The sequence below is a fragment of the Pelophylax lessonae genome, assembly GCF_965119305.1.
Source record: "Pelophylax lessonae genome assembly, chromosome: 11".
Taxonomy (NCBI): Eukaryota; Metazoa; Chordata; class Amphibia; order Anura; family Ranidae; genus Pelophylax; species Pelophylax lessonae.
In genome coordinates, this window is record NC_138778.1 from 142,082,053 (window position 1) to 142,108,935 (window position 26,883).

Sequence of the window (26,883 nt, forward strand, 5' to 3'; positions counted from 1 at the left end):
GCAGGTTCCCACTAGGGCGCTGTACCTGTATGGTGGCTCCTGTGAGCGATCCTGGGGGGCGCGCATCCACCCGCTAGCGGGGAAGCCGATGCACGGGGCCAGCAGCTGCGGTTGCTGCTGGGCACCCGCAATCGCTCCCCGTGAAGAGGGAACAGTGCTCTGCTGTTGTAAACGCAGCAGACCGGTGTTCTCCCAGGTATCAATGCAAAGCTCCTGGGTTCCTCCTATTTAGAAAACACCCCCTAGGCTCACATTTAACCCTTTGATGGGCCCTGGGTTAACCCCTTCCCTGCCAGTGTCATTATTACAGCAACAGTGCATATTTGTAGCACTGGTTAACTATAGTAACGTAACTGGTCCCCCCAAAAGTGTCAGGGGTCCGATCTGTAACGTCGCAGCCCCGCTAAAAATTGCTGATCACCGCCATTACTAGTAAAAAATAATTAAATAAAAATGACAAATCTTTCCCCTAGATTGTAGATGCGATAACTTTTGCGCAAACCAATCAAAATACGCTTATTGGGATTTTGTTTACCAAAAATATGTAGCAGAAAACAAATTGGCCTAAATTGCTGAAAACATTTTTTCTTTCATTTTTTGGGAATGTTATATAGCAGAAAGTGAAAAATAATGTTTTTTTTTTTTTTTTCAAAATTGTGGCTCATTTTTTTTTTTTTATAGCGCAAAAAATCTAAATCGCACAGGTGATCAAATACCACCAAAAGAAAGCTCTATTTGTGGGGAAAAAGAATATCAATTTTATTTGGGTACAGCATCGCACGACCGCACAATTGTCTGTTAAAAGAACGCATTGCCAAATTGCAAAAAATGGTCTGGTCGTTATGGGGGAAAATCTTCAGGTCCAGAAGTAGTTAAAGATAATATAAAAAGACACAGTCTATTACATAGTGACAAAGTGTATTCAAACCCAAGAACAAAACTCCATGGATGTGGGGGTCTGCATTCCTTTTCTTTATTTTCATCTGATGACACTCCCAGTGACACACTTCTGACAGGACAGGGTGACCATGCTTAGTGTAGAAAATAGCATTTTCACCCTAGGCTGCTCTATCCTAAAACCTCTCTCCAGTTCCTCAATTAAATAACATTTAGGGGGGGGGGGTGTTGTGTAGTTCAGAGAAAACTGGGTAAGGCTGGTATCACAGAGATTGGAGTGCAGCACAGGTAGAATCATCAAGTCAGGAGCGCACTGGATTTCTGGTGGGATCAGCAGGTATTTTTCTTGCATTTATCAAACAGATATAAGAAAATACTTTCACTTGGTTGTTCTCGGTTAGGGTTTACATACCCTTTATTATTCTATATTAGACAGTCAGTTGTGAGAGTTATTTTGCATGCAAGTTTAGCATACACTAAGAAAATGTAGAAGTTTTTCAGTTTATAGTTTTACAATTTTGTATTTAATAAAATAAGTCATTTTACTAAAACAAGCATGTTTGCATTTTGTTTCATTCTGTAAAAGTTCAAGAAAAATATATCAATGACATTTATTCCCAAATTCATCTGAATGCATGGCTCTGTGTACATGCTCAGCAGTTGGTCTTCTTCAAGGATATACATCCACAGGCAGCTGAAAGTCTTTGAAAGTGTAAAAGGCCACTTCTCCACAATCCACCAGAGCAAACACCGCAGGTACATCTCCGCTTTGATAGGCCAGGCTCTTCAGCGTCAGCAGAGTGGGAATCTGCTCATCAAAGCTAGAAGAAGGACAATCACTATTAACTGAACTAAGTAATAACAGAGGAAGTATTGAGTATTTTCATTAAACGCATCATTTAGGTTACTATTGTGTTGCCACTTTGAATGTTACTTTTACACAGTTATTATTCCATATTTTTGTTACTGTATTAACCTCTTGCAGACCGCCCACACCATAGCATTACTGCAGCAGGGCGGATCGGCTGCACAAAATCACATAGTATTACGTGATTTTGTGCAAATGGTTTCGGCGGCGCTCACGTGCCGCCAGAGCCGCGCTCCCGCTATGTTTAGACACAGTGGGAGGTGGGCTGCTGCCCTCCCGCGATCATCAGGGAAACTGACGAAGACCCGCCTGCTTATGTAAACAAAGCAGGCGGATCTTCTGTCAAGACAGGCAGGGAGAGATCAGCAGTTTCAGCTAAGCTAAAACCCCCATCTCTCTGTGCCTGTCACAGAACACTTCCCATACACAGTGAGCAAGCACTTAAAGCCTAGTACACACGCAACGAATTTCCGCTGACCGGTCGTCCGTCTTTTGTCCGGAGTGGTGTTTTGTTGGTTGGAATGTGCCTAGACTGCACACAAATTTTCCCGCACGACAGAATTCTACTTCAGAAGTGATGTCATGTGTTGGTTTGTTTTCTTTGTGTTCTTTCGTCTCTGAGCATGCCTAGTCTTGCTCATAAGATTTTTCCCTGTCAAAATCTGTACTGACTGCTCGAAAATCGGACGTGTTTTAAAGGAGGACAAAAATTTTATAGTCTGCACATCGACTTTTCGGCCGAAAAAAATTCTGGAGTCAGTTGTCGGAAGCATCATACTAACAAGCCGAAAATCAGCGGATCGGTCGTCGGACAAAAATTCCCAGCCGAATTTCTACGAGTGTGTACGAGGCTTTAGGCATACTAAATATTTAACCCCTTTGATCACCCAGTGTTAACCCCTTCCCTGCCAGTGTCATTTATACAGTAACAGTGCATATTATTTAGCACTGATTACTGTATTAATGTCACTGGTCCCCAAAAAGTGTTAAAAATGTCAGTTAGGGGTCCGATCTGTCCGCCGTAATGTCACAGTCCTGCAAAAAAGTCGCTGATTGCCACCATTACTAATAAAAAATAAATAAAAAGTCCAAAAATCTATCCAGTAGTTTTTAAACGCTATAACTTTTGCGCAAAACAATTGAAATACGCTTTTTGGGATTTTTTTACTAAAAATATGTAGCAGAATACAAATTGGCCTAAACTGATAAAAAAAATGAGATTTTTTTAATTTTTTTATTGGGAATGTTTTATAGCAGAAAGTAAAAAATATGGCGGTTTTTTTTTTTTTTTCAAAATTGTCGCTCTTTTTTTTTTATAGTGCAAAATCTAAAAACCGCAGAGGTGATCAAACACCACCAAAAGAAAGCTCTATTTGTGGGGAAAAAAAGGACATCAATTGTATTAGGATACAGCAGGAAAAGGAGGGGTACACTGACCATGACTGTATGGTTAGTAGTAATACACAGGACTTGCCACTATGGCTAACAGAGGGGGAAATCAGGGAAAGACTGGATAAACTTAACACAAACAAATCACCGGGCCCGGATGGCGTACATCCGAGAGTGCTCAAGGAACTCAGTATGGTTATATCTAGACCACTGTTCCTAATCTTTGCTGACAGTATTAGGACAGGAGATGTACCAGGGGATTGGAGGAAGGCTAACGTGATTCCGATATTCAAAAAGGGCCAGAGACATATCCCGGGAAATTATAGGCCTGTCAGTTTGACATCAATAGTATGTAAACTTCTGGAGGGGATGATAAGGGACTATATCGTAGAGTATGCTAAAGACAACAACATCATCAGTAGTAACCAACACGGGTTTACAAATGGGCGTTCTTGTCAAACCAATCTCTTAGCATTCTACGAGGAAGTGAGCTGTGAGCTAGATAGGGGCAGACCAGTGGATGTGGTGTACTTGGATTTCGCTAAGGCGTTTGATACAGTTTCCCACAAGCGCTTAATTTATAAAATAAGGTCTGCAGGTATCGACAGCAGGGTTTGCTCTTGGATACGGAACTGGCTAAAAGGCCGTGTCCAAAGGGTGGTAATAAACATCGCATACTCAGACTGGGCTGAGGTAGTAAGCGGGGTGCCCCAGGGCTCAGTCCTGGGACCAACCTTGTTCAATTTATTCATAAACAGCATTGAGGACGGGATCAGTAGTTCGTTATCAATTTTTGCAGATGACACAAAATTGGCCAGGGCAATAACTGCACAGCATGAAGCAGATATCCTACAGAATGACCTGGACAAAATTACGGAGTGGGCAACGACATGGCAAATGAGGTTTAATGTGGAGAAGTGTAAGGTTTTGCACTTGGGGACCAAAAACATAAAAACACAATACATGTTAGGAGGGGAACCCTTGGGGGACTCAAAAATGGAGAAAGATCTGGGAGTCTTGGTTGATGATAGATTAGGCAACAGCATGCAATGCCAAGCGGCAGCTTCCAAAGCCAACAGAATATTAGCATGCATAAAGAAAGGGATGTATTCCAGAGATAAGACTATAATCCTTCCACTTTATAAAACTCTGGTCCGACCGCATCTGGAGTATTCTGTCCAGTTCTGGTCGCCAGTCCTCAGGAGGGATGTGTTGGAGCTGGAGAGAGTCCAGAGAAGGGCAACTAAACTAATTAGGGGAATGGAGGACCTTTCCTATGAAGAGCGGCTGCAATCGCTCGATTTATTTTCCCTGGAGAAGAGACGTCTGAGAGGGGACATGATAGCAATTTATAAATATCTTAATGGGGATCTCAGCTTAGAAAAAAAGCTGTTCATTCGAAGGAATTGCATGAGGACTCGAGGACATACAATGCGATTAGAGGAGAAGCGTTTTAACCTCAGGCAACGTGGGGGGTTCTTTACTGTTAGGGCTACAAGATTGTGGAATTGTCTACCACAAGAGGTGGTTTCTGCGGGTAGTATGGTGACTTTCAAAAGACTCTTAGACTTACATCTCAAGGATCAGGAGATAAAGGGCTATGTTAGATGATTACAGTCACACACACCTACACAGGTTGAACTGGATGGACTATTGTCTTTATTCAACCTCACCTACTATGTAACTATGTATGTAACAGCGTCGCATGACCGCTTAATTTTACGTTAAACTAACGCAGTGCCGAATCGCAAAAAATGGCCTGGTCATTAAGGGGGTAAAACCTTCCAGAGCTAAAGTGGTTAAAGAAGAGTCTTCAGTGGGGAAAAAAAAAAAAAAAACACTATTCGCCCTTTCCACACTGCAGCTTCATCCTCCTCAGCTGGACGCCAGTTAAATGAAGCAGAGCATCATTCAACCTACTTTCTGTAAGCTCAGGTTGTCATAGACACTCCCTGGGGGTGTCACCAAGCAGCCTGGACTGACAGAAAAATGCTTTATCTGCATTCCCTATAGCACGGAGGTTCATCCACTGCAGGAAGAAAAGTAAGAGTACCCTACTTGTCATGTGACAGTGCAGAAGACACCTGGAATTTAAAAATGTACACTGGAAATTGTTCAAAACTTTAATGTGTGTGAGCGGACTAATCTGAAAGTTGGGCTTTAACCCCTTCCTGCCCTCAATCTGTATATTAAGGCGGCATTGTGCTGGGAAAACATCCTCCCCTTGAGAGTCACCAGTAAATTGCAGCTGTTGGTTTTCAATCCCTGCTGTCATTAAAGCGGAGCTCCAGTCTGGAAAAAACAAAAAATTAAAAGTCAGCAGCTACAAATACGGTAGCTGCTGACTTTTAATATAAGGACATTTACCTGTCCAGGAATCCCACTATGGTCGGCACCCCTAGCCAATTCATCAATCGGCTTTGGGTGCAGGCAGTGGCAATGAAAGTAAGGAAAACCAGCAGTGAAGCCTTCAGGTTTCTTTTTGCGCATGCGCGAGTCGCGCTGCGCTTTCTGAATGATCCCACTGTCTCCTGAGACCTCTGTGTCCCAGAAGGCGGGGCAGGGAAGGAGGAGGGGTCAGAAATTTCATAGATTGCCAATCGGTTATCTTACCCAGAAATGGGAGCGGAAAAGCCAGGTACCCGCTTTCCCCTAAATGTGGCAGTGGAGGGGGGTGGGTGCAAAAAAACAGAGCTTGCCCTTTTGGGTGGAGCTCCACTTTAACAACTCCAGTCCCAACTGATGAATGGGAAACCAACCAGTCAGCAGGCTACAGACTTTAATGGCAGAATAAGCCTTCAGCCTGCAGATGAACACTGCCACCTTATGCCTGAAGTGGGATCTGCGGTGCCATCTATGAACACTGCCACCTTATGCCTGAAGTGGGATCTGCGGTGCCATCTATTGAATAATGCATTTGTCAGACACAATTACATTAACAAAAATAATAAATTAACAAAATAAATCAGAACAACAATATTTTAATAATACAAATATTTTAAAACATTTGTTAACTTATAACAAGTTTGCATTAAAAGAGTGTACCAATTAACAGCCTTCTATGTCCTTATAAAATATATGTAAAAATTATTTTAGTTTACGAATTAGCCTCATCTTTATCGAAAAGTTAACTTATGCCTACTGAAGCTGATAAAGTTGGTCTGGGCAGCAATGATGGCAGGTCATTAAAAGGTTACAGATAGACAACCACTGCAAAGTGAAATAACGGAATTTTTGTAAAATCTTACCTGTAAAATTCCTTTCTCTGAGTCCTCCGACAGTCGCCGCCTCTTCATATTCGTCACATATGGGGTATTAGACTTTGCTCCGAAGGAGTAGCTAGGCAACAGAATATGTTAACAATAAAGCTTTAACATATCCCACCCTCAAGGGGTGGTCCCCTCAGTCAATACCCTCCTACTTCCTGCAACCATATCTCAGTTTTAGTGGAATAGAAGTAGAGTATACATTCAAACCCCAAAAGAGGGGCGGGGGCGGCGACTGTCGGAGGACTCAGAGAAAGGAATTTTACAGGTAAGATTTTACAAAAATTCCGTTTTCTCTTACGTCCTCCGACAGTCGCCGCCTCTTCATATTCGTCACATATGGGGACGTCCCAAAGCAGTGCAAACATGAGGGGTGGGAAACGCATCCGCGCCGAAAGGCAACGCAGTCTCCACATCAAAGAAAGGAACCTTACCAAAAGAAGGAAACCAGCTGGGCAACAGCAAAAATAAGTGCTCAACAGGAGCAACAACCCAGGAAAAGACAAAAAACCCAGGGGATACAAAAAACTATCCCAACAGCCAGGAGTCCCCACAAGGGACCCTAGGGAACAGCCGCACTAAGAACCTTGCGGCCAAAGGAAGCATCCGCCGATGCCTGAACATCTACTTTGTTGAATTTTGTGAAAGTGTGCACGGTCGACCAAGTCGCCGCCTTACACACCTGGGCTACAGAAGCCCCATGACGGCAGGCCCAAGACGTACTCAGAGATCTAGTAGAGTGCGCCTTCACAGGCACAGGGGGAACCTTCCCCTGCAAGGCATAGGCCTGTTCAATGGTCTGCCTGATCCATTTGGCGATGGTAGAGGCCGAAGCCGCCATGCCCTTCCGAGGACCCTCTGGAAGAACAAACAAGGAGTCCGTCTTACGAAAAGACTCAGTCGATTTAAGGTAAACCCTTATCGCCCGAACAACATCCAGAGAGTGTAATCTCATCTCCTTTGGATGTTTAGGCTTCGTGCACAACGAAGGCAAAACAATATCCTCGTTAAGATGGAATTCCGAAACTCGTTTCGGCAGAAAAGAAGGATTAGGTCGCAAGACCACCTTATCCAAATGAACAACCAGGTACGGAGACTTGCAGGACAAAGCCGCCAGTTCCGACACTCTGCGAGCCGAAGTGATCGCCACCAAAAAGGCGACCTTTTTGGACAACATAGACAACGAGATCTCCCTGATCTGTTCAAAAGGAGCACGTTGTAACACAGATAGAACGAGATTCAAGTCCCAAGGGGGCAAAGGATCCCTCCTAGGAGGAACCAGATGCCGTACACCCTGAATAAAGGTGCCAACCAAGGAGTTGGAAGCCACGGGACGTTGAAACAGAACGGCCAGCGCAGACACCTGACCCTTTATCGTAGCCAGCGCCAAACGCTGATCGACACCCGTCTGAAGGAAAGACAGCACACGGGAAACCGAGTACGTGCGGGGTGAAAACCCCCTGGACTCACACCAGGCAAAATATGCCTTCCAAGTACGGTAATAAACCTTCCCCGAGGAAGACTTCCTCGCGTTGATCAAAGTATGAACGACCTCTGGAGAGAGACCCTTCTCCTTCAGGACCTCGGTCTCAACAGCCAGGCCGTCAAAGCCAGCGACTGTAAAGCAGGATGGTAAATCGGTCCTTGAGACAGTAGATCGTCCCGAAGAGGCAGACGCCAGGGGGCGTCGACCGCCAGATTCACGAGGTCTGCGTACCAGGACCGGCGAGGCCAGTCCGGTGCCACAAGAATCACCGTGCTGCGTTCCGAGTGTAACCTGCGAAGGAACCTGGACAGCAACTGGATCGGTGGAAACGCGTACATCAGCCTGTACTGATGCCACGGGGCCACTAACGCGTCCGACGCGTCTGCCCGAGGGTCGCGCGTCCTTGCCACGAACCTCTTCACCTTGTAGTTGAGGCGAGACGCGAACAGGTCCACATCTGGAAGACCCCACTTCGCGCACAACATCTGGAAGACAGCCGTGTGGAGAGACCATTCCCCCTGATCCAGGGTCTGGCGACTCAGATAGTCCGCCTGCCAGTTCTCCACTCCCGGAATGTGAACCGCCGTTATCGCCGGGACATGAGTCTCGGCCCAAGATAGAATGTCGGCCACTTCTCGAGCCGCTCGGGCACTCCTGGTGCCCCCTTGGTGGTTGATGTAGGCCACCGCCGTGGCATTGTCCGTCTGCACCCGAACCGGGCAGCCCTGCAGCCGGTCCGTCCAGCGATGAAGACAGAGCCTTATCGCACGCAATTCCAGAATGTTGATCGGGAGGGAAGACTCCCCCTCCGACCAGGTCCCCTGGGCGGACAGAACGCCCAGAACACCACCCCAGCCCGACAGGCTGGCATCCGTGGTGATTACCGTCCACGAGATCGGACGAAACGACTTGCCCCCGGACACCAACGGGGACTGGAGCCACCACAGAAGGTTTTCCCTGGTGCGATGACTCAACGAGATCTGAAGATCCAGAGATTGAGGTCGCCCGTCCCACCTGGACAGGATCTCCGCTTGGAGACCCCGCGTGTGAAACTGCGCGAAAGGAATCGCCTCGAAGGCCGAGACCATCAATCCCAGACACCTCATACACGTCCGCAGAGACGAGTGTGGAACGTCCCTGAGGGACCTGACTTCCTCCTGAAGAGTCCTGAGTTTGTCTTCCGGCAGGAAGACCTTCGCCTGCACCGAGTCCAGTATCATTCCCAGATAGGGGAGACGAACCGACGGACTCAGTGTCGACTTTGGAACATTTATCGTCCAACCAAACTCCTGCAGAGTTTGCATTGTGACAGACAGGTCCTCCTCCAGACTCTGTCTGGTCGCAGACCGAACCAGAATGTCGTCCAGATACCCCAGGACAGAAATGCCCTGGGCCCTCAATAATGCCAGAACCGGTGCAAGCACCTTGGTGAAGACCCGCGGAGCCGAGGCGAGACCAAAGGGCAACGCCACGAACTGGTAGTGATCCTCCGCAATGGCAAATCAAAGGTATCTCTGATGACCATCGAATATGGGGATGTGAAGGTACGCATCCTTCAAATCGATGGAGGCCATGAATTCCCCCGGAACGAGGGCAGCCACCACCGAGCGCAGGGATTCCATGCGGAACTTGCGAACCCGCACAGAGCGGTTCAGAGCCTTCAAGTCCAGAATCGGACGAACCTTGCCCTCCTTCCTGGGCACGGTGAACAGATTGGAATAAAACCCCCGAAATCTGTCCCGATGAGGCACCGGAACCACCACTCCCTGAGCCCTCAGGTCCCGCACCGCCAGGTGCAGATCCCGCAGGCGCTCTGGAGACAGTCGAAGATTTGAGGGAAAAAATCTGCTCTCCGGCCGAGAGAGAAACTCGATCTTGTAACCAGATCGAACGATTTCCAGAACCCATCTGTCCCGCACACGGGCCAACCAGGGCTGAAGAAAACCGAGCAAGCGTCCCCCCACCCCAAAACTGGGTGAGGGCGCCCCTTCAGGCCGAACTGTTATGGGCTGCAGGTCCGGATTGGCCGGACTTCTGTTTCCCAGACCAGGGCTTCTTCTGAGAGCCTTGGCCTTTGAACGGTTTGCCCTTGTAGTGCGGCCGAAAGGCACGAAAGGACCCCTGAGGGGGCCGAAAATTAGCATGCTTCTTCCCAGAAGCCCCCTTAGCCTTGGGGAAATGGGGCAAGAGAGTGCTCTTACCCCCGGTGATCCCCTTAATCAACACATCCAGGGACTCCCCAAAAAGGCGAGACCCATCATAAGGCAGATTGGCTAAGGTCTTACGTGAAGATTGGTCCACCGACCAACATTTCAACCAAACCAGACGGCGAGACAACACCGCCACGCTGTGCACACGTGCAGCCAACGGAATCAGGTCCAGGTCCGCATCACACAGATACATGACACCCTGGTGGATCTGATCCACCATATCCAGGGTCGCCGCCGAGGCCGAATCGGCCACTAGGACGCGCCTAAGCATCTGCGTCCAACTTGCGATCGCCTGGGCCGCCATGAGAGAAGCAAACAGAGCCTTAAGCATAGAACCCGTAACAGAATAAGTATGACGGGCAAGAGACTCCAGTCTCCTATCCGTGGCATCACGGAAAACAGGGGAACCCTCTGCAGGAATCGCAGTGGCTTTGTTCAAAACCGCAATTGCATGATCCACTGGCGGAGGCACACACCACCGTTCATCAGTGGCAGGCGAGAAAGGATAACGCAGCTTGAATTTACTTGGTACCGCAAAAGGCTTGCGCAGATCGCGCCATTGATCCTTAACAGCGCGCTGAAAATCAGCATTGCAGGGAAAAACCTGCGGCGTCCTGCGTTTCCTCTGCGTCCCATAAGCCGCCAAGGCAGCGGGGGGACACACTTCGTCCTGCAAACGTAGCGTCTGCTTAATGGAAGCAATCAACTCATCCATGATTGCAAGCTCTTCAGGCGAGCCAGGGGGAGAATTATCAACCCCCTCAACTTCAGCCTCTACCTCAGACCCCACTAGATCAAGAGAGGAGCGGGACCCCGATAAGGAGGTCCCTGCCAGAACAGCCCCATCACCTTCACCCTCAGAATCAGAGGACAGAGCAACTCTGGGCCGTTTAGTAGATTGAGCAGCCACCAGCATTTGCACCTGGGCAGCAAGGCCAGCCACAATAGCGGCTAAATCCCCCCCTGGGGGAGAAACAGCGGTCCCCTGGCTTTCCACCAATACTGTAGGAAACTTGCCCTCCTGAGAATCCATTGCCCCTGCAATGCCAGACAACCAAGGGTTAACTGCCCCCTTTTAGCAAGCGCGGCAAGCGCAGCCCACCGCACCACACTCCGGCACAATGAGACCCCCACAGGGAATATACAAACTGAATACAGGCAATGGATAGCAAGAACAGAAGGATAAAACCTGAGGAGACCCCGCTGCTGCTGCTGCCTCGATCGGTGTTCCTGGAAAGAGGAAGTGATGCTGCCAGGGCGCTCTAAGTAAGCCTATGGAGGCTACAAGAAAATGGCCGCCGTGCATGTAAACCATGCGGCCGGAGCGGGCGCCGGTAAAATGGCGTCGTTTGGCGCCGAAAACGCCGCTCCACAGTGCATAAAAACACACACATTACATCCCAATATAAGGATACATGTTAGATCGCCGCAGCGATCGCTGTATATGCCCAAACATGCCAAGAAAAAACATGCCCCACAGCACACAGCTTCTCACACTGCCCAGCCTGACACACACAGTGTCATACAGCTCCCCCCCCCCCCTTGCAGCCCACAGCATGCAGCCGAGAGATAGGGAGACAAGCAGTGTGATTAAAGGCAGGTTACACAGTCCCAGACTGAGACCCTCCCAGACAGACAGGTCCCCACATAAATACACTTACCTCACATGGCGTGGGGAACCCGCACAGGCGAACAAGCCGCTGCACATGAGGCAGGGAGAGTCGCAATTCAAGACGCACACAATGGAGGTTAAGAAACCGCACAGCGTCCGGTGAGGTAGCCACCTCACCAATCATCCCTGCACCGAACAGGGATGGGTCGTTCACTGTGCCAGGAGCGTTACCTGGCTGAACGCTCGATGGCAGACTGGGAAGCCACTGACCCACGACCTGCGACCAGGGGGATCAGCCCGAGACCCAGTCCGCATGATCCTCTTCGTCCGAAGAACTAACTAATGCTGACAAAAATAACAGCTAAGTAAAGATAGAGAGAAAACTCAAACAAAATATAAAAAAGAAGAAAGAGTCTGGGACAGAAAGTCCCAGCACAGAGAGAGCCAGCCACTCCTGACAAGCTAGACATTAAAACTGAGATATGGTTGCAGGAAGTAGGAGGGTATTGACTGAGGGGACCACCCCTTGAGGGTGGGATATGTTAAAGCTTTATTGTTAACATATTCTGTTGCCTAGCTACTCCTTCGGAGCAAAGTCTAATACCCCATATGTGACGAATATGAAGAGGCGGCGACTGTCGGAGGACGTAAGAGAAAAAGGGTTACTGTTCAGTCTAATGAGCATTGTATCACCATTTATGCTTTATATAAAATATTTGCGCAGCAGGCATGATCTTACTGCAAAGCCATAAGGCATGTGCACTTCTTAAAAAGATGCAGACACTACCGCTTTTATCCTTAAAACACTGAGATCACACAGATTAAATGAAGGCAGACTACCCCATTCCAAAATGGCTCTGATAGAGGACAAAGTGAAACAAGAATTTGGTCATAACAATTTGAGAAAAACTGAATTTTTGTAAAATCTTACCGTAAAATTCCTTTCTCTGAGTCCTCCGACAGTCGCCGCCCCTCATAAGTCATCACTATTGGGTATTGACTTCCGCTCCGCAGGAGTAGCTAGGCATAAGACTTAGTTCAAAGAACAAAAGCATTTAGCATAGACACACCCATGGGGGCTGTCCCACTGGTCAATACCCCCCTGCAGTAATTCCTCCCAACTCAGTTTGGTAGAATAGTAGTAGGTGTACAAGAAAAAACCCCCAAAAGAGGGGCGGGGCGGTGACTGTCGGAGGACTCAGAGAAAGGAATTTTACAGTAAGATTTTACAAAAATTCAGTTTTCTCTTACGTCCTCCGACAGTCGCCGCCCCTCATAAGTCATCACTATTGGGATGTCCCAAAGCAGTGTAGACATGAGAGGTGGGAGACGCAACCGTAGAAAAGGAAACGCAGTACCCACATCAGAGAAAGGAACCTTACACGCACAGTAAGAGAACCTTCTGTGCAACAGAAAAGGCTCAACAGGAGCAACAGCCCAGGAAAGCAAATAACCCAGGGTATAAACAACCCCAACAGCCAGGGACCCACAAAAAAACAAGGGTCCCCTATGGCACTGCCTCACTGAGAACTTTGCGGCCAAAGGAGGCATCAGCTGATGCCAGAACATCCACCTTATAGAATTTTGAAAAGGTGTGCACCGACTACCAAGTCGCAGCCTTGCACACCTGGGCCACCGAGGCTTGATGCCGGTATGCCCAGGACGTACTCAATGATCTGGTAGAGTGCGCCTTAACAGGGAAGGTTGGAACCCGTTCCTTCAAAGCATAGGCCTGTTCAATGGTCTGTCTGATCCATTTGGCAATGGTCGCTGCAGACGCAGCCATGCCCTTCCGAGGTACCTCAGGAAGGACAAAAAGGGAATACGATTTCCGAAAGGATTCAGTGGACGACAGGCATACCCTGATCGCCCTGACAACATCCAAGGAATGCAATGCAACCTCCTTAGGATGCTTAGGCTTCGCACAGAGCAAAGGCAAAACAATGTCCTCATTACGGTGAAAATCAGAGACCACCTTAGGGAGAAAAGACGAATGAGGTCGCAAGACGTAGGAATAACCTCTGGGGAGAGACCCCTGTCTCTCAGGACCTGACTTTCAACAGCTAGGCCGTTAAAGCCAGCGACTGTAAAGCAGGATGGAAGATCGGTCCCTGAGACAGCAGATCTTCCCGCAGTGGCAGCCGCCAAGGAGGCTCGACCGCCAGATGAACAACGTCGGCGTACCAGGACCGGTGTGGCCAGTCCGGCGCCACTAAGATCACCAAGTTCGGTTCCGAGGCTAGCCTGCGAAGGAACCTGGACAACAGCTGAATCGGAGGAAAGGCATACATCAGACGATACTGATGCCAAGGGGCCACCAACGCATCCGAGGCGTCTGCCCGCGGATCGCGCGTCCTTGCCACGAACCTTTCCACCTTGAGGTTTAGCCGAGACGCGAACAGATCCACGTCCGGGGATCCCCACTCCGCACACAGCATTTGGAAGACCTCCGGGTGTAGGGACCATTCCCCCTGGTCCAGGGTCTGGCGGCTCAGATAGTCGGCCTGCCAATTCTCCACACCCGGAATGTGAACTACCGAAATCGCCGGGACATGAGTCTCGGCCCAGGACAGAATGTCGGTCACCTCCCGGGCCGACCTGGCACTCCTGGTGCCCCCTTGGTGGTTCATGTAAACCATCGCGGTAACATTGTCCGTCTGTACCCGAACAGGACGGCCCCGAAGTCGCTCCGACCATTGGAAGAGACAGAGTTTGATTGCTCTCAATTCCAATACGTTGATCGGAAGGGAGGATTCCTCCTCCGACCAAGTGCCCTGGGCAGAAAGGTTGCCCAGGACTCCACCCCAGCTCGACAGGCTGGCATCCGTGGTAATCACTGTCCACAGCAACGGACGGAAGCATCTTCCTTCTGACACAGCCGGGGACTGAAGCCACCACAGAAGACCCATTCTGGTCTGGCGACTCAACGAGACCCTCAGATCCAAGGACTGAGGTAGTCTGTCCCACCTGGCCAGGATCTCCGCTTGGAGAGACCGAGTGTGAAACTGAGCAAATGGTATCGCCTCGAAGGCTCATACCATCAACCCAGTCACCGGATACAGGAGTGACGAGGACTGGTTGTCCCCGAGGGACCTGACCTCGTTTTGAAGGGTCCGGAGCTTGTCCTCCGGCAGAAAAACCTTCACTTGAGCAGAGTCCAGAAACATTCCTAGATAGGGAAGATGAACCGAAGGAGACAACGTCGACTTCTGAACGTTGATGGTCCAACCGAACTCCTGTAGCGTCTGTACCGTAGTTGACAGATCGCCCGTCAGGCTCTGACTGGCATTCGATCTTAACAGAAGATCGTCCAGATATCCCAAGACCGCAATGCTCTGTGCCCTCAACAGGCCCAACACTTTGGTAAAGACCCTTGGAGCCGAAGCGAGACCGAAAGGTAACGCTACAAACTGATAATGGTCCTCCACAATGGCAAACCGAAGGTACCTCTGATGACCCTCAAAAATGGGGATGTGCAGATAAGCATCCTTCAGGTCGATAGAGGCCAGGAATTCTCCTGGACTCAGGGAGGCCACCACTGAGCGGAGGGATTCCATGCGGAACTTCCGAACGCGCACAAAGCGATTCAGAGCTTTCAAGTCCAGGATAGGACGCACCTTGCCCTCCTTTCTGGGCACAGTGAACAGATTGGAGTAAAACCCCCAAAACCTGTCCCGTGAGGCACCGGGACAATTACCCCCTGGACCAGGAGGTCCTGCACCGCTTGATGCAGGTCCTGTAAACGCCCTGGGGTCAAATGAAGATTTGAGGGAAAGAATCTGTCCGCCGGCCGTGAAAGGAATTCAATCTTGTATCCTGATCGAATGATTTCCTGAACCCACCTGTCCGGAATACGGAGCAGCCAAGGTTGGAGGAAACCGCGCAAACGTCCCCCCACCCCTGAAACGGGTGAGGACGTCCCTTCAGGCAGAGGTGGGCTGAGCCGCCGTGCCGGTGTTCCGTGAGAAATACCTACCCGTGAGAAAAACCTACCCCTCGTCACTTCCGGTGTACGAAAGTGTCTGCAACGCGGCGGTTTACATTAAAACAGCTCGCCAGAAATATGAGTCATCTCCGCTGCTATCCCTGACACTTCCCTGGTCTTGGCTACTAAAAATAAAACCGGCGGCGGCTGTATGACAACATTAATGACGGAGCCGAGAGCCGCTTTTATATTTAGTAGACAAGATCAGGGAAGTGACAGGGACCGGAGCGGAGCTTACTCATATTGCAGCCCAGCTGTTTTAACGTACCCGCCGCGATGGTAGGTTTTTTTCACGGAACAACCATCATTTCATACTAGTGCGCATGCGCACTAGGAGCTGTGAGCATGCGCACTGCCAGGGTAGGTTTTTCTCACGGGGTAGGTAATTCTCACGGAACACCGGCATGGCCGGACTTTTGCTTACCCGCCCAGGGCTTCTTCTGGCCACCTTGGCCCTTGAAAGGTTTGCCCTTGAATTGTGACTTAAAGGCACGAAAGGACCCCTGAGTGGGTCTAAAGGCGGGACCCCGCTTGCCGCGAAAGGACTTGTTCTTCGGATTCTGGGGCAGCAGAGTGCTTTGCCCCCAGTGACTCCTTTCACCAAAGTATCCAAGGCCTCGCCAAAAAGGCGAGACCCAGCAAAAGGAAAGTCAGCCACCGTTTTCCGTGACGTCTAGTCAGCCGACCAGCTCTTCAGCCAGATCAGTCGACGGTTAAGCACCGCAACACTAGACAGGCGTGCAGCCAAAGGGGCCTCATTTAAGGCCGCATCGCACAAAAACATGACCCCTTGATGAATTTGGTCCACCATTTCCAGCGTAGCAGGTGGGGCAGAATCCGTCACGAGAGTGCGTCTAAGCACCTCAGTCCAGTCCGCCACCGCCTGAGCCACCATGACAGAAGCGAAAATAGGTTTGAGCATAGAGCCCGCCACCGCATAGGCATGGCGGGCAAGAGACTCCAACCTCCTGTCGTAGGATCCCGGAACACCGGGGTATCCTCAGTGGGAACCAGAGTAGCCTTGTTTAACATGGCCACAGCGTGATCCACCTTGGGGGCCACGCACCAGCGTGCATCCGTAGAAGGCGCAAAGGGGTACAGCAGTTTAAACCGACTAGGCAGTCGTTTTAAACTGCGCCATTGTTCATTCACTGTGTGATGAAACTGAGCGGGGCAGGGAAAAACCTGCGCCGACTTGCGGACCCTATGTGTACCAAATGAGGACACAATGGCCGGAGGAGTGGGCTCATCCTCCAAATGTAGTGTTTCTTTCACAGAAGAAAACAAATCATCCATGTGTGCGCGTTCTTCAGGCGACCCCGGGGAAGAGTCATCAACCCCCTCCACCTCCGCCTCCCCCTCAGACCCCAGAGGGTCCAGGGACGAGCGAGACCCTAAAAAAAAGGGCACGCCAGCCACAGCAGCCACATCACCATCTGAATTAGAGGAGAAAGATAATCTGGGCCTTTTCCTAGCAGCACGTTCAGCCATCAGCACCTCCATTTTTGACACCAAAGACGCCACCACAGTGGCCAAATTAGGTATAACGGGGGGTTCAGCAGAACTGGGGTCCCCCACCAAGGCTGGAGGGAATTTGCTGTCCTGAGAATCCATTGTAAAAACCAATAAGTAAAAGTACTGGCCCTTTAAAAGCGCTGCGGATAGCGCAGCCCACCGCTATAAGCACCGTGTACACAGACCCCCCAAAAGGGACAAAACTGAGCCAGGAAGGATAGAACAGAGAGACATGGAAGAGACAGTCTGCAGAACCCCACAGAGTGTTACCACACCGATCGCTGCTCCAGAGGAAAAGGAAGATAGGTCACCAGAAGCTGAACTATATGCTGCAAGGCCCAGGGAAAATGGCTGCCCATAGGAATGAATGGAAGGCTTTGGCAAGATGGCGGCCGACGTGCTCGGAACGATCGTTCTGCCACACACAAGATGGCGCCAAAATCACTACATAGCAAGCTATAGTAAAAGCCCACACATCCAAAATGTGGGAGGTTAACAGGGGTGGGCCTTTTAGCCGCAGCGGTCGCCTCACACACAGTCTGCACCTCCCAAACACTAAAAGTGACACAGGAGAGGGGCCCCCACACAGTGCCAGCAGTGTATTAAAGAAGACCCCCGCAGGGATCGCATCAGGGAGCCTCACAAACGCACAGACATGAGGGGACACACAGCAACACAGGACTGCCACCCCAGACAGAGCTCCCCACACAGAAAGTACTTACCTGTACCGGATGGCGTGGGGTGCCTCTATGAACGGAAAGCCTCTGTCCTCAGATGAAAGGGAATGCCGTCAGCCAAAAAACGCAGGACACTGCAGCACAGAACCGCAGATTTGTCCAGTGAGGTAGCCACCTCACAGGCTGCATCCCTGCTGCGAGCAGGGATGGGTCGTTCATAGCGCCAGGGCGAACCATAGCCGAACGCTCGATGGCGGGCTGGGGATCCATCTGACCCTCTGCCCTGGAGAGCCAGGGCGGCCAGTCCGATTCCCAGCTCCGCATGATCCATCTTCATCCGAAGATCCGACTAAACTAAAGCTGACAAAATAAACAGCTAGTAAAGCAAAGAAAAAACGGACATTTTGCAAATAAAGATCAAAGAAAAGATAAGAAATTCTGAGACTGAAGAACCAGCACAGGAAAGCCTGCTCCTACTCCTGACGCTAGGCAGAGACAAACTGAGTAGGGAGGGATTACTGCAGGGGGGTATTGACCAGTGGGACAGCCCCCATGGGTGTGTCTATGCTAAATGCTTTTGTTCTTTTAACTAAGTCTTATACCTAGCTACTCCTGCGGAGCGGAAGTCAATACCCAATAGTGATAACTTATGAGGGGCGGCGACTGTCGGAGGACGTAAGAGAAAAAAACAGTTTGATACACTCTTTGAGGTGTGTATAGTTTAGTGAAGCACTAGCTTATTTTCTAAAGAAAACCCTAGTTACCCTATTTTGTACCCATTTGCCCCTATGGGGTCTAAAATGCCAATATGCAGCTCTTTTTCTTCTTTTTACCTAAAGGAATCCTTTTTTTTTTTATTGAATACAAAAACAAACCAAAATTCTTAAGTGTAGTTTTGGTAATTCATTATAGCACAACAATATAATAACTCTATGACTATATACTGAATCTACTTAAAAAAAAAAAGGTAGATCATTTCAATGTTTCAGTATTTTCTTAAATCTAAGGCCCCTTTGCATTTCACTGATCTGTGCTTCTGTTTAAATGCCTAAAGACAGCAAAGTCATATGGCAAAAAAAGAATAATGGTGCTTAGATTAGGAAAGAGAAGTCATCCTAATGTATAAACCAGTGTAACCCTCTGAAGCAGGGGTTTTCCCTCCTCTCCCCTCCTCCTTTAGACCTCGAGCCAGCTGCAGACCTCCTGCGCTTTCAGTTCCCTTAGTGGCCCATCGTGCCTTTCAACCCCCCCAAAGAGCTCTGAGGCCCCCTGAGGGCCCTCAGCCTCCACAAGCCCACCCCTGTTAACCTCCCACATTTCCTCCTGGCCCAAAACTCCAACAGTGTCCCACATTACCCCCTAGTCCCTGAAGGGCACTCTAGCTTACCACAGTGCTCCAGAAAGCCCCCAGCCTCCTGGAGAGTTGCACAGACCTCTCTAGAGACCTCATACCCCAAAGTGGCTCCCAGCTCCCTCCAGAATCCCTTACAGAGCCCTGCAGAGTCCTCAACCCTGTTCAGAACCCCCATCTCCCCCATAGTCACACCCAGCTCCATCCAACGCCTTTCAGCATTGTATGCCCATACCTTTTTGTGGTAGTGTATATATACATGGAAGATTCTGAATGAATATCCCAGGCCCTGGCCTCTATAAGGTTAGAAACTACTACAAATTGTTTAAGGAGCAAATAATAAATGAAAGGCCCTCTGTCTACTCCCAAGATTGTTCTAGTCAGATATACTCCATATCAGTGGTTGAGAGGATGTACAGGTGTATATATACATACAATATTCTCTGTGTGTGTGATAGATTATATATATATATATATATATATATATATATATATATATATATATATATATATATACATATACACACACACACACACACACACCATATTACCAAGAGTATAGGGATGCCTGCCTTTAAAAGCTTATGAACTTTAGTGGCATCCCAGTGTTAGTCTGCTATACCAGTTTTAAACTCTTCTGGGAAGGCTGTCCACAAGGTTTAGGAGTGTGTCTATGGGAATGTTTGACCATTCTTCCAGAAGAGCATTTGTGTGGTCAAGCAATGATGTGAACGAGAAGGGCTGGCTCTCGGTCTCCGCTCTAATTCATCCCAAAGGAGTTCTATCGGGTTGAGGTCAGGACTCTGTGCAGGCCATTAAAGTTCCTCCACCCCAAAGTCGCTCATCCATGTCTTTATAGACCTTGCTTTATGCACTGGTGCACGGTTAGGTTGGAACAGGAAGGGGCCGTCCCCAAACCGTTCCCAAAAAGTTGGGAGCATGAAATTGTCCAAATGGTGGGCCAACTCAATATTGAACCCTACGGACTAAGACTGGGATACCATTAAAGTTCATGTGCGAGTTAAGGCAGGCGCCCCAAAACTTTTGGTAATCTAGTGTGTCTATATATGTAAATAATAAAATTTATATATATCTCCTATATATATATATATATATATATATATATATATATATATATATATATATATATATATATATATATATATATATATATCCTAACTCAACTCTGCAATGTTATCTGTGACCTGTGCACAGTGAAAAGATCAAACCTCAAACGCAAGCCATTTTTCAGCTTGCCCAAAAACCTTTTGAGCTCTTGCACTAGTAATGACAGTGACTCCCCATACTAGAAGCTTGGTGCCTAACCCAAAATTGTTGCACACTTATAGTTCATGGATTTATTAATGGTAGTGCTTCTCTCATGAGAGCCCATGAGCTAAGGGGTCACTATTATCTGTGACTTATGATTGTGTATAGGAATGAATAATTCATAACCATACCCAAAGTCTGACCAGCCATACACATACCAATCTAAATGTTTAATAACAAGATCCCATAAATAATAAATATTCTAATTGAATCCAAGAAAAATAATTGGTATTTATAACAGCTGTTTCAGTCATTTAACATATTTAGAAGGATCAAACTGAAAACAAACAACTAGATACTAAAAGTGAACGTAGTGCTTGTTTTGTAAATCCAATTGGTTAAAATGTTTGAATTGGTAGCTGGGTGTATGGCTGGAATAACCACTTCCGGACCGGGCCTTTTTCTGACACTTGTTTACAAGTTAAAATCGTTTTTTTTTTTTTTTTTTGCTAGAAAATTACTTAGAACCCCCAAACATTTTATAAATTTTTTCTTTAGCAGAGATTTTCGGAAAAAATACACTTTTCTCAATAAAAAACGAGAAAACAGTAAAGTTAGCCCAATTTTTTCTATAATGTGAACAATAATGTTATGCCGCGTAAATAGATACCCAACAGGTCATGCATCAAAATTGCGCACGCTCGTGGAATGGCGACAAACATTGGTACCTAAAAATCCCCTTAGGCGACACTTAAAATTTCTACAGGTTACCAATTTATAGTCACAGAGGTCTAGGGCTACAATTATTGCTCTCGCTCCAACGATCGCGGCGATACCTCACATGTGGTTTGAAAACCGTTTACATATGTGGGTGCGACTAGTGTATGCGTTCGCTTCTGCGCACGAGCTAACAGAGACAGGGCACTTTAATTTTTTTTTGTTTTTTCCTATTTATTTTAGCTTTTATTTTTACACTTTTTTTTTTTTTTTACATTTTTGATCACTTATTCCTATTACAATGAATGCAAACATCCCTTGTAATAGAAATAAGCAGGACAGGTCTTCTTTATTGTGAGATCTGGGGTCAAAAAGACCTGATTTCACATCTACACTAAAAAAAAAAAAAAAAAAGGGGGCGTGGCTGACTTCCGGGATGTGAGGAGCTTCTTCTCCTAGCTCCGCTGCCGATCGATTCTCCTGTACCTAATCCTTTGCCATCCGGGCTCTGTTTCGCTGTCTACTTACCTCCCTCGGCTCCCTGATCACTCCCGCATCCGACAGCTATGGTGAAGTACGGCAGGGACAGGCCGGTGTCCCCGGAGGATCGCGATCCGGATCCCTCGGCGCAGGTCCAAGATGGCGCCCGATCCTCTCACGCTGCCGGGACCTCCGCTGCAGCTGCTCACGCATCCTGGATGGGAGACAGTCCTGAATGGCCTGCGCTGTCACCGAGTGCCCATACCGCTGCAGAACCTGTGGGACCACGCATATCCCAGGTACCTGAACCCACCCTGTCGCAAATAATGGATGCCATAAAAATGTGTCAGACCTCCCTTACATCCCAGATTGATGCTCTTAGGGTGGACTTCTCCCTCCTTAAAGACGATGTCCACAAGCTCAGGCAGAGGGTCACCACTGCAGAACACCGTATAAGCTCCGTAGAGGACGATGTATTCCCTCTCCCTGCAGCACTTAGAGGCATACAGGCGGAGCAGAAGGCCCAGGCGGCTAAGTTAGGGGACATGGAGGACCGCCTGCGGCGCAATAATCTGCGATTCCTGGGCTTCCCGGAGGGAGCTGAAGGCAGAAATCCTGAGGCCTTTGTAGAATCCTGGCTGAAACAGGCGCTGGGCCCTGATTCCTTCTCCCCACTATTTGCTGTTGAGCGGGCTCATAGGGTCCCCTTTAAGGCCCCTGCACCGGGAGCTAGGCCCCGACCCTTGCTGGCAAGGATCCTTCACTACAGGGATAGAGATGCAGCTCTGAGGAAGGCCAGGGAACTACCGGATCTCCGCTTTGACAATGCTGTCATTACCATCTTTCCGGATTTCTCAGCGGGCACGCAAAAACAGAGAGCAGCATTTGTGCATGTCAAGAAACGTCTCAGGGAGCGGCAGCTACCTTACAGTATGTTGTATCCTGCTAAATTACGTGTGGTGTGTGGAGGCAAGACGCAATTCTTCCTGGATCCTGCGGATGCTGCTCAATGGCTGGACTCCTTGGGCAGGGGCTGAGGACTTTGCTGAGTGGGGTATTCTTTTTTCCTGATATCTCTCCGGATGCTGAGCCTGTCGCAAGGTTGGGGATACCCCTTTTTTTTGTGCCTTGGATTATTACCCGTCTCCTCTTCTTTACCTGTGGGAGGTGTACTCCTGATTCCCCTTCCCGGATGGTAACTTCTATGTGGTGTGACTGTATGGTGGCATTCTAGGAACGTTACTTAGGTTCGGTTCTCCACTAGTTCCACTGACTTGGTTTGGTTTGGGGTTCAGGCTCGGGCATGTTGGGGCTACGGGCAGGGTGGGGGGTTGGGGACTTTTTGTTTTTTTGTTTCTTCGGGACTGGTTTCTACCCTTCACGGATGCTTCCTGCGCTCCTTACCTTCTGTCTACAGACGCTTCCTACGGCGGTTGATGCACCGCCCCCTGTTGCCCGGTTTTTGGGGGACCTCATCAGCGTGGGACTGTCCTCTTTTTTCTTACCATGGCTGTGGACAAATTAACTGTGCTCTCCTGGAACGTTAGGGGGCTTAACGATAAAGTGAAACGGGCCCTGGTTTTTAATTACTTACAGAAATATACCCCTCAGATTGTATTTTTACAGGAAACACATTTGACTGGGTCTAAGGTTCTTGCCCTTAAGCGGGCGTTTGTGGCGCATGGCTTCCACTCCATGTTTTCCACACACGCCAGGGGGGTATCAATCCTGGTGACTCGTTCACTTCGGTGCCTGGTGAAACGGGTTGTTACCGATCTATATGGGCGATATGTTATCGTTTTATTGCAAATTGAGAATGTGGTGTATACTTTCTTGTCTGTTTATATCCCGCCCCCATTTACACTAGCCTTCTGGGACAAGGTAATGGCCCAATTGTTGCAGGTGGCCGAAGGGCCTTTGCTGATTGCGGGTGATTTTAATGCAGTGATGTCCCCTGCGGTGGATAGGTATCCTGGCGATGTGTCGGCTTCTTCCTCTCTTGCGGCTTCAGTCGACAAGTATCAGTTGGTGGACTGCTGGAGGTGGAGGAACCCGACCGCTAGAGAATATTCCTGTTACTCGGCCTCTTATAAAACCCTCTCCAGGTTGGATATATGTTTGGTCTCCCCGGACTTGCTCCCGAGACTAATTTCCGTCTCCTACTTGCCTAGGGCCGTCTCGGACCACTCTCCTTTGCTTATTACAATTGGCCTCTCCTCCTCAATCGGTTACAAACTGTGGAGGTTGAGCCCTCAGTGGCTCAACGAGGAAATCTTTTTCAATATCACTGAGAAGGAGATGGCTCATTTCTGGCTGGTCAATCAGGAGACGGCCTCTGGCGCTATGGTGTGGGATGCCTTCAAGGCTACCATGCGGGGCTCAGTGTCCGGGGTGATTAAGCAACTCAGGGAGGATAGGGCCTGGAGGGTGGAGTCTCTCCAGTCGGAGGCGACTAAGGCTGAATTGGAATATATTAAAAACCCCTCATCTGAGAACTATTCTGTGTGGCGGGACAGTGCTCGGCAGCTGGATCTCATTTTAGTAGAAAAGACTCAGAAAAAATTACTCTATCAAAAGCAGCGGGTGTTTGAATATGGCGATAAGAATAGTAAGATTCTGGCGTATCTCTCTCGTTCTGAGCACCCGGTCACGGCTATTGCCAGTGTTTACGATGCCCAGCATCGGCGGTGCACGGAGGGCACGGAGATAGTGGGAGCCTTTCTAGATTTTTTTAAGTCCTTGTACTCCTCAAGGGCCTCCTACTCTCAAGAGGAACTGGACTCCTACCTACGGGACATCCCGATGGAGACGCTTGAGGTGGAGGATAGTGTGTCGCTTGAGGGCCCTATTACTGCTGAGGAGATCGCGGCTGCGATTTCCTCTTTTGCGGCTAATAAGACACCGGGGATGGACGGGTTTCCGATTGAGTGGTACAGAGCCTACTCGGGGACTCTAGTCCCCCGACTATCCAAGGTTTATGCTGAAGCTTTTGAGACTGGGAAGCTCCCACCGTCCCTTCGGGAGGCCCTGATAGTGTTGATACCCAAGCCAGGAAAGGACCCGATGTACTGCGAGTCTTATAGGCCTATATCCCTGATCAATGCTGACGTCAAAATTATGGCAAAGGTTTTGGCCCGTAGGGTGAATAACGTTGTCTCTAAGATTATTCACTCCGACCAAACTGGATTCATTCCAGGCCGCTCTACGGCGATAAACCTGCGTCGTCTCTTCATCAACCTACAGGCTCCACCCTCTGGAGTGGACACCAGACTGATATTATCCTTGGATGCTCATAAAGCATTTGACTCGGTGGAGTGGCCCTATTTATTCGCAGTGCTGGGCAGGATGGGATTTGGTCCAAAGTTTATCAGATGGGTGCGATTACTCTATGACTCGCCAGTGGCGCGCTTGCGTGTCAACAACAGGGTTACTGAACAATTTCCGGTGTCCCGTGGCACTAGGCAGGGGTGCCCATTGTCCCCCCTGCTGTTTGCCCTGGCCCTGGAACCACTGGCCAACTTGCTCAGGCGTGATGAGAGGATACGTGGTTGCAGGGTGGGGGAGCTGGAAGAGAAAACATCTCTATATGCCGATGACATGCTGCTTTATTTGGCTGACTCCCGGGAGTCCCTGGATGCTGCCCTGGAGGTGATAGAATCCTTCGGGCGATTCTCGGGATTCCAGGTTAACTGGGATAAGTCGGTGGCGTTCCCCCTCGACCCTAATCGGGCACCTGACCTAGTGCTTCCACGTAGCCTTCAGGTGGTGACTAAATTTCGATACCTGGGTGTGGTCATTCAGCAACCGGTGGGCATGTACGTTGACAACAATATTACTCCACTGATACAACGGTTGAAACAAACCTTGGTCACCTGGAGCAAGTTGCCCCTTAACCTGATGGGTAGAATCAATATATTTAAAATGATCTATCTGCCCCGCTTCCTCTATCTTTTTTGGCAGGCACCGGTGTACCTTCCCAAACGGTTCTTTGCAAGCATTGAATCCATACTGATCTCTTTTCTATGGGGTGGGAAGCCGGCGCGGATCTCGTTCAGCACGCTAAAACTCCCCGCTCACGCTGGGGGTCTGGCGGCTCCTGATCTGCAGGCTTACTACTTGGCTGCTCAATTGACACATGTCCATGCGTGGTTCTTCCCGGACCTGCCGAACGCAGCGGTCACCACGTCGGCAGCGGTGATGGGCTCCTATGAGGCACTCCTTAATTCACTATATAGGAATGGTCCTTACCCGAAGGAGGGTGCCGCTATCCTTAGATTATCCTACAAAATTGTGCATATTTGTAACGTTAGAATGGGGGGTTCTTCCTTCAACAGATCCCCTAATGCTCCTATATGGTTTAACCCGGGACTGCCAGATTTGCATAAGTTGGATTCCTCTAGGAGGTGGGCGGGATTTGACTTAAAATATGCCCACCAATTGTTTGTGAATCAGACCTTTAAGTCCTTTGCTGAGCTGAGGATGGAGCTGGGGATTCCCTTGACGTGCTGGTTTCTGTATCAGCAACTTCGACACGCAGTGGCGGCCCAATTTGGTCTTCGGGGGGTCCACCTGGCTCCGACTCGGTTGGAAAAGGAATTGATGAATCCCGACCACACTAAACTCATCTCTCGACTATATGGGTTGACTCTTGACCAGGGTGAGGGGAGGATGGGGTCCCTTCGGGCAAAGTGGCAGGCTGATATACCTCAATTGGAACTGGCGGACTGGGATGATTTGCTCAGTGCCCAGTTCCATGGATTGATAGCTGCGGGGGACAGGGTTATTCAACTGAATTATTTACATAGAATTTACTATACTCCCTGCCGTCTCTTTGCGATGGGAAGGCTTGCCTCCCCATTGTGTTTCCGCTGCCAGGAAGTTAGGGGGGACTTCTTTCACATGGTCTGGTTATGTCCGCTGATTCAGTCCTTCTGGAAGGGGGTATGTACCTTTATTGCGGAAAAATTGGCACTGCCGAATATTCTCGCGCCGGACAGATGCCTACTTGGCAATCTGGGGGAGGAGGGTATTCGGCAGTCCCAGAGGACTCTGTTGTGTATACTTTTTTTCTATGCCAAGAAATTGATTGCCCTGAGATGGAAACAGGACGCTCCGCCTACGGTGGCAGCCTGGGTGGAACTGGTCAACAATGCTCTTCCTA

General features: G+C 49.0%; 1 protein-coding gene across 1 annotated transcript in view; it reads right to left on the reverse strand.

The window, feature by feature from the left end:
* Positions 1-1,404: 1,404 nt before the first annotated feature.
* TSEN54 (tRNA splicing endonuclease subunit 54) overlaps positions 1,405-26,883 on the reverse strand; it is a 73,463-nt gene continuing 47,984 nt past the window's right edge. Inside the window, exon 11 of the mRNA XM_082271397.1 lies at positions 1,405-1,718. Coding sequence (XP_082127523.1) covers positions 1,568-1,718 — 151 coding nt within the window. The 3' untranslated portion in view covers positions 1,405-1,567. The remainder of the gene's footprint in view (positions 1,719-26,883) is intronic.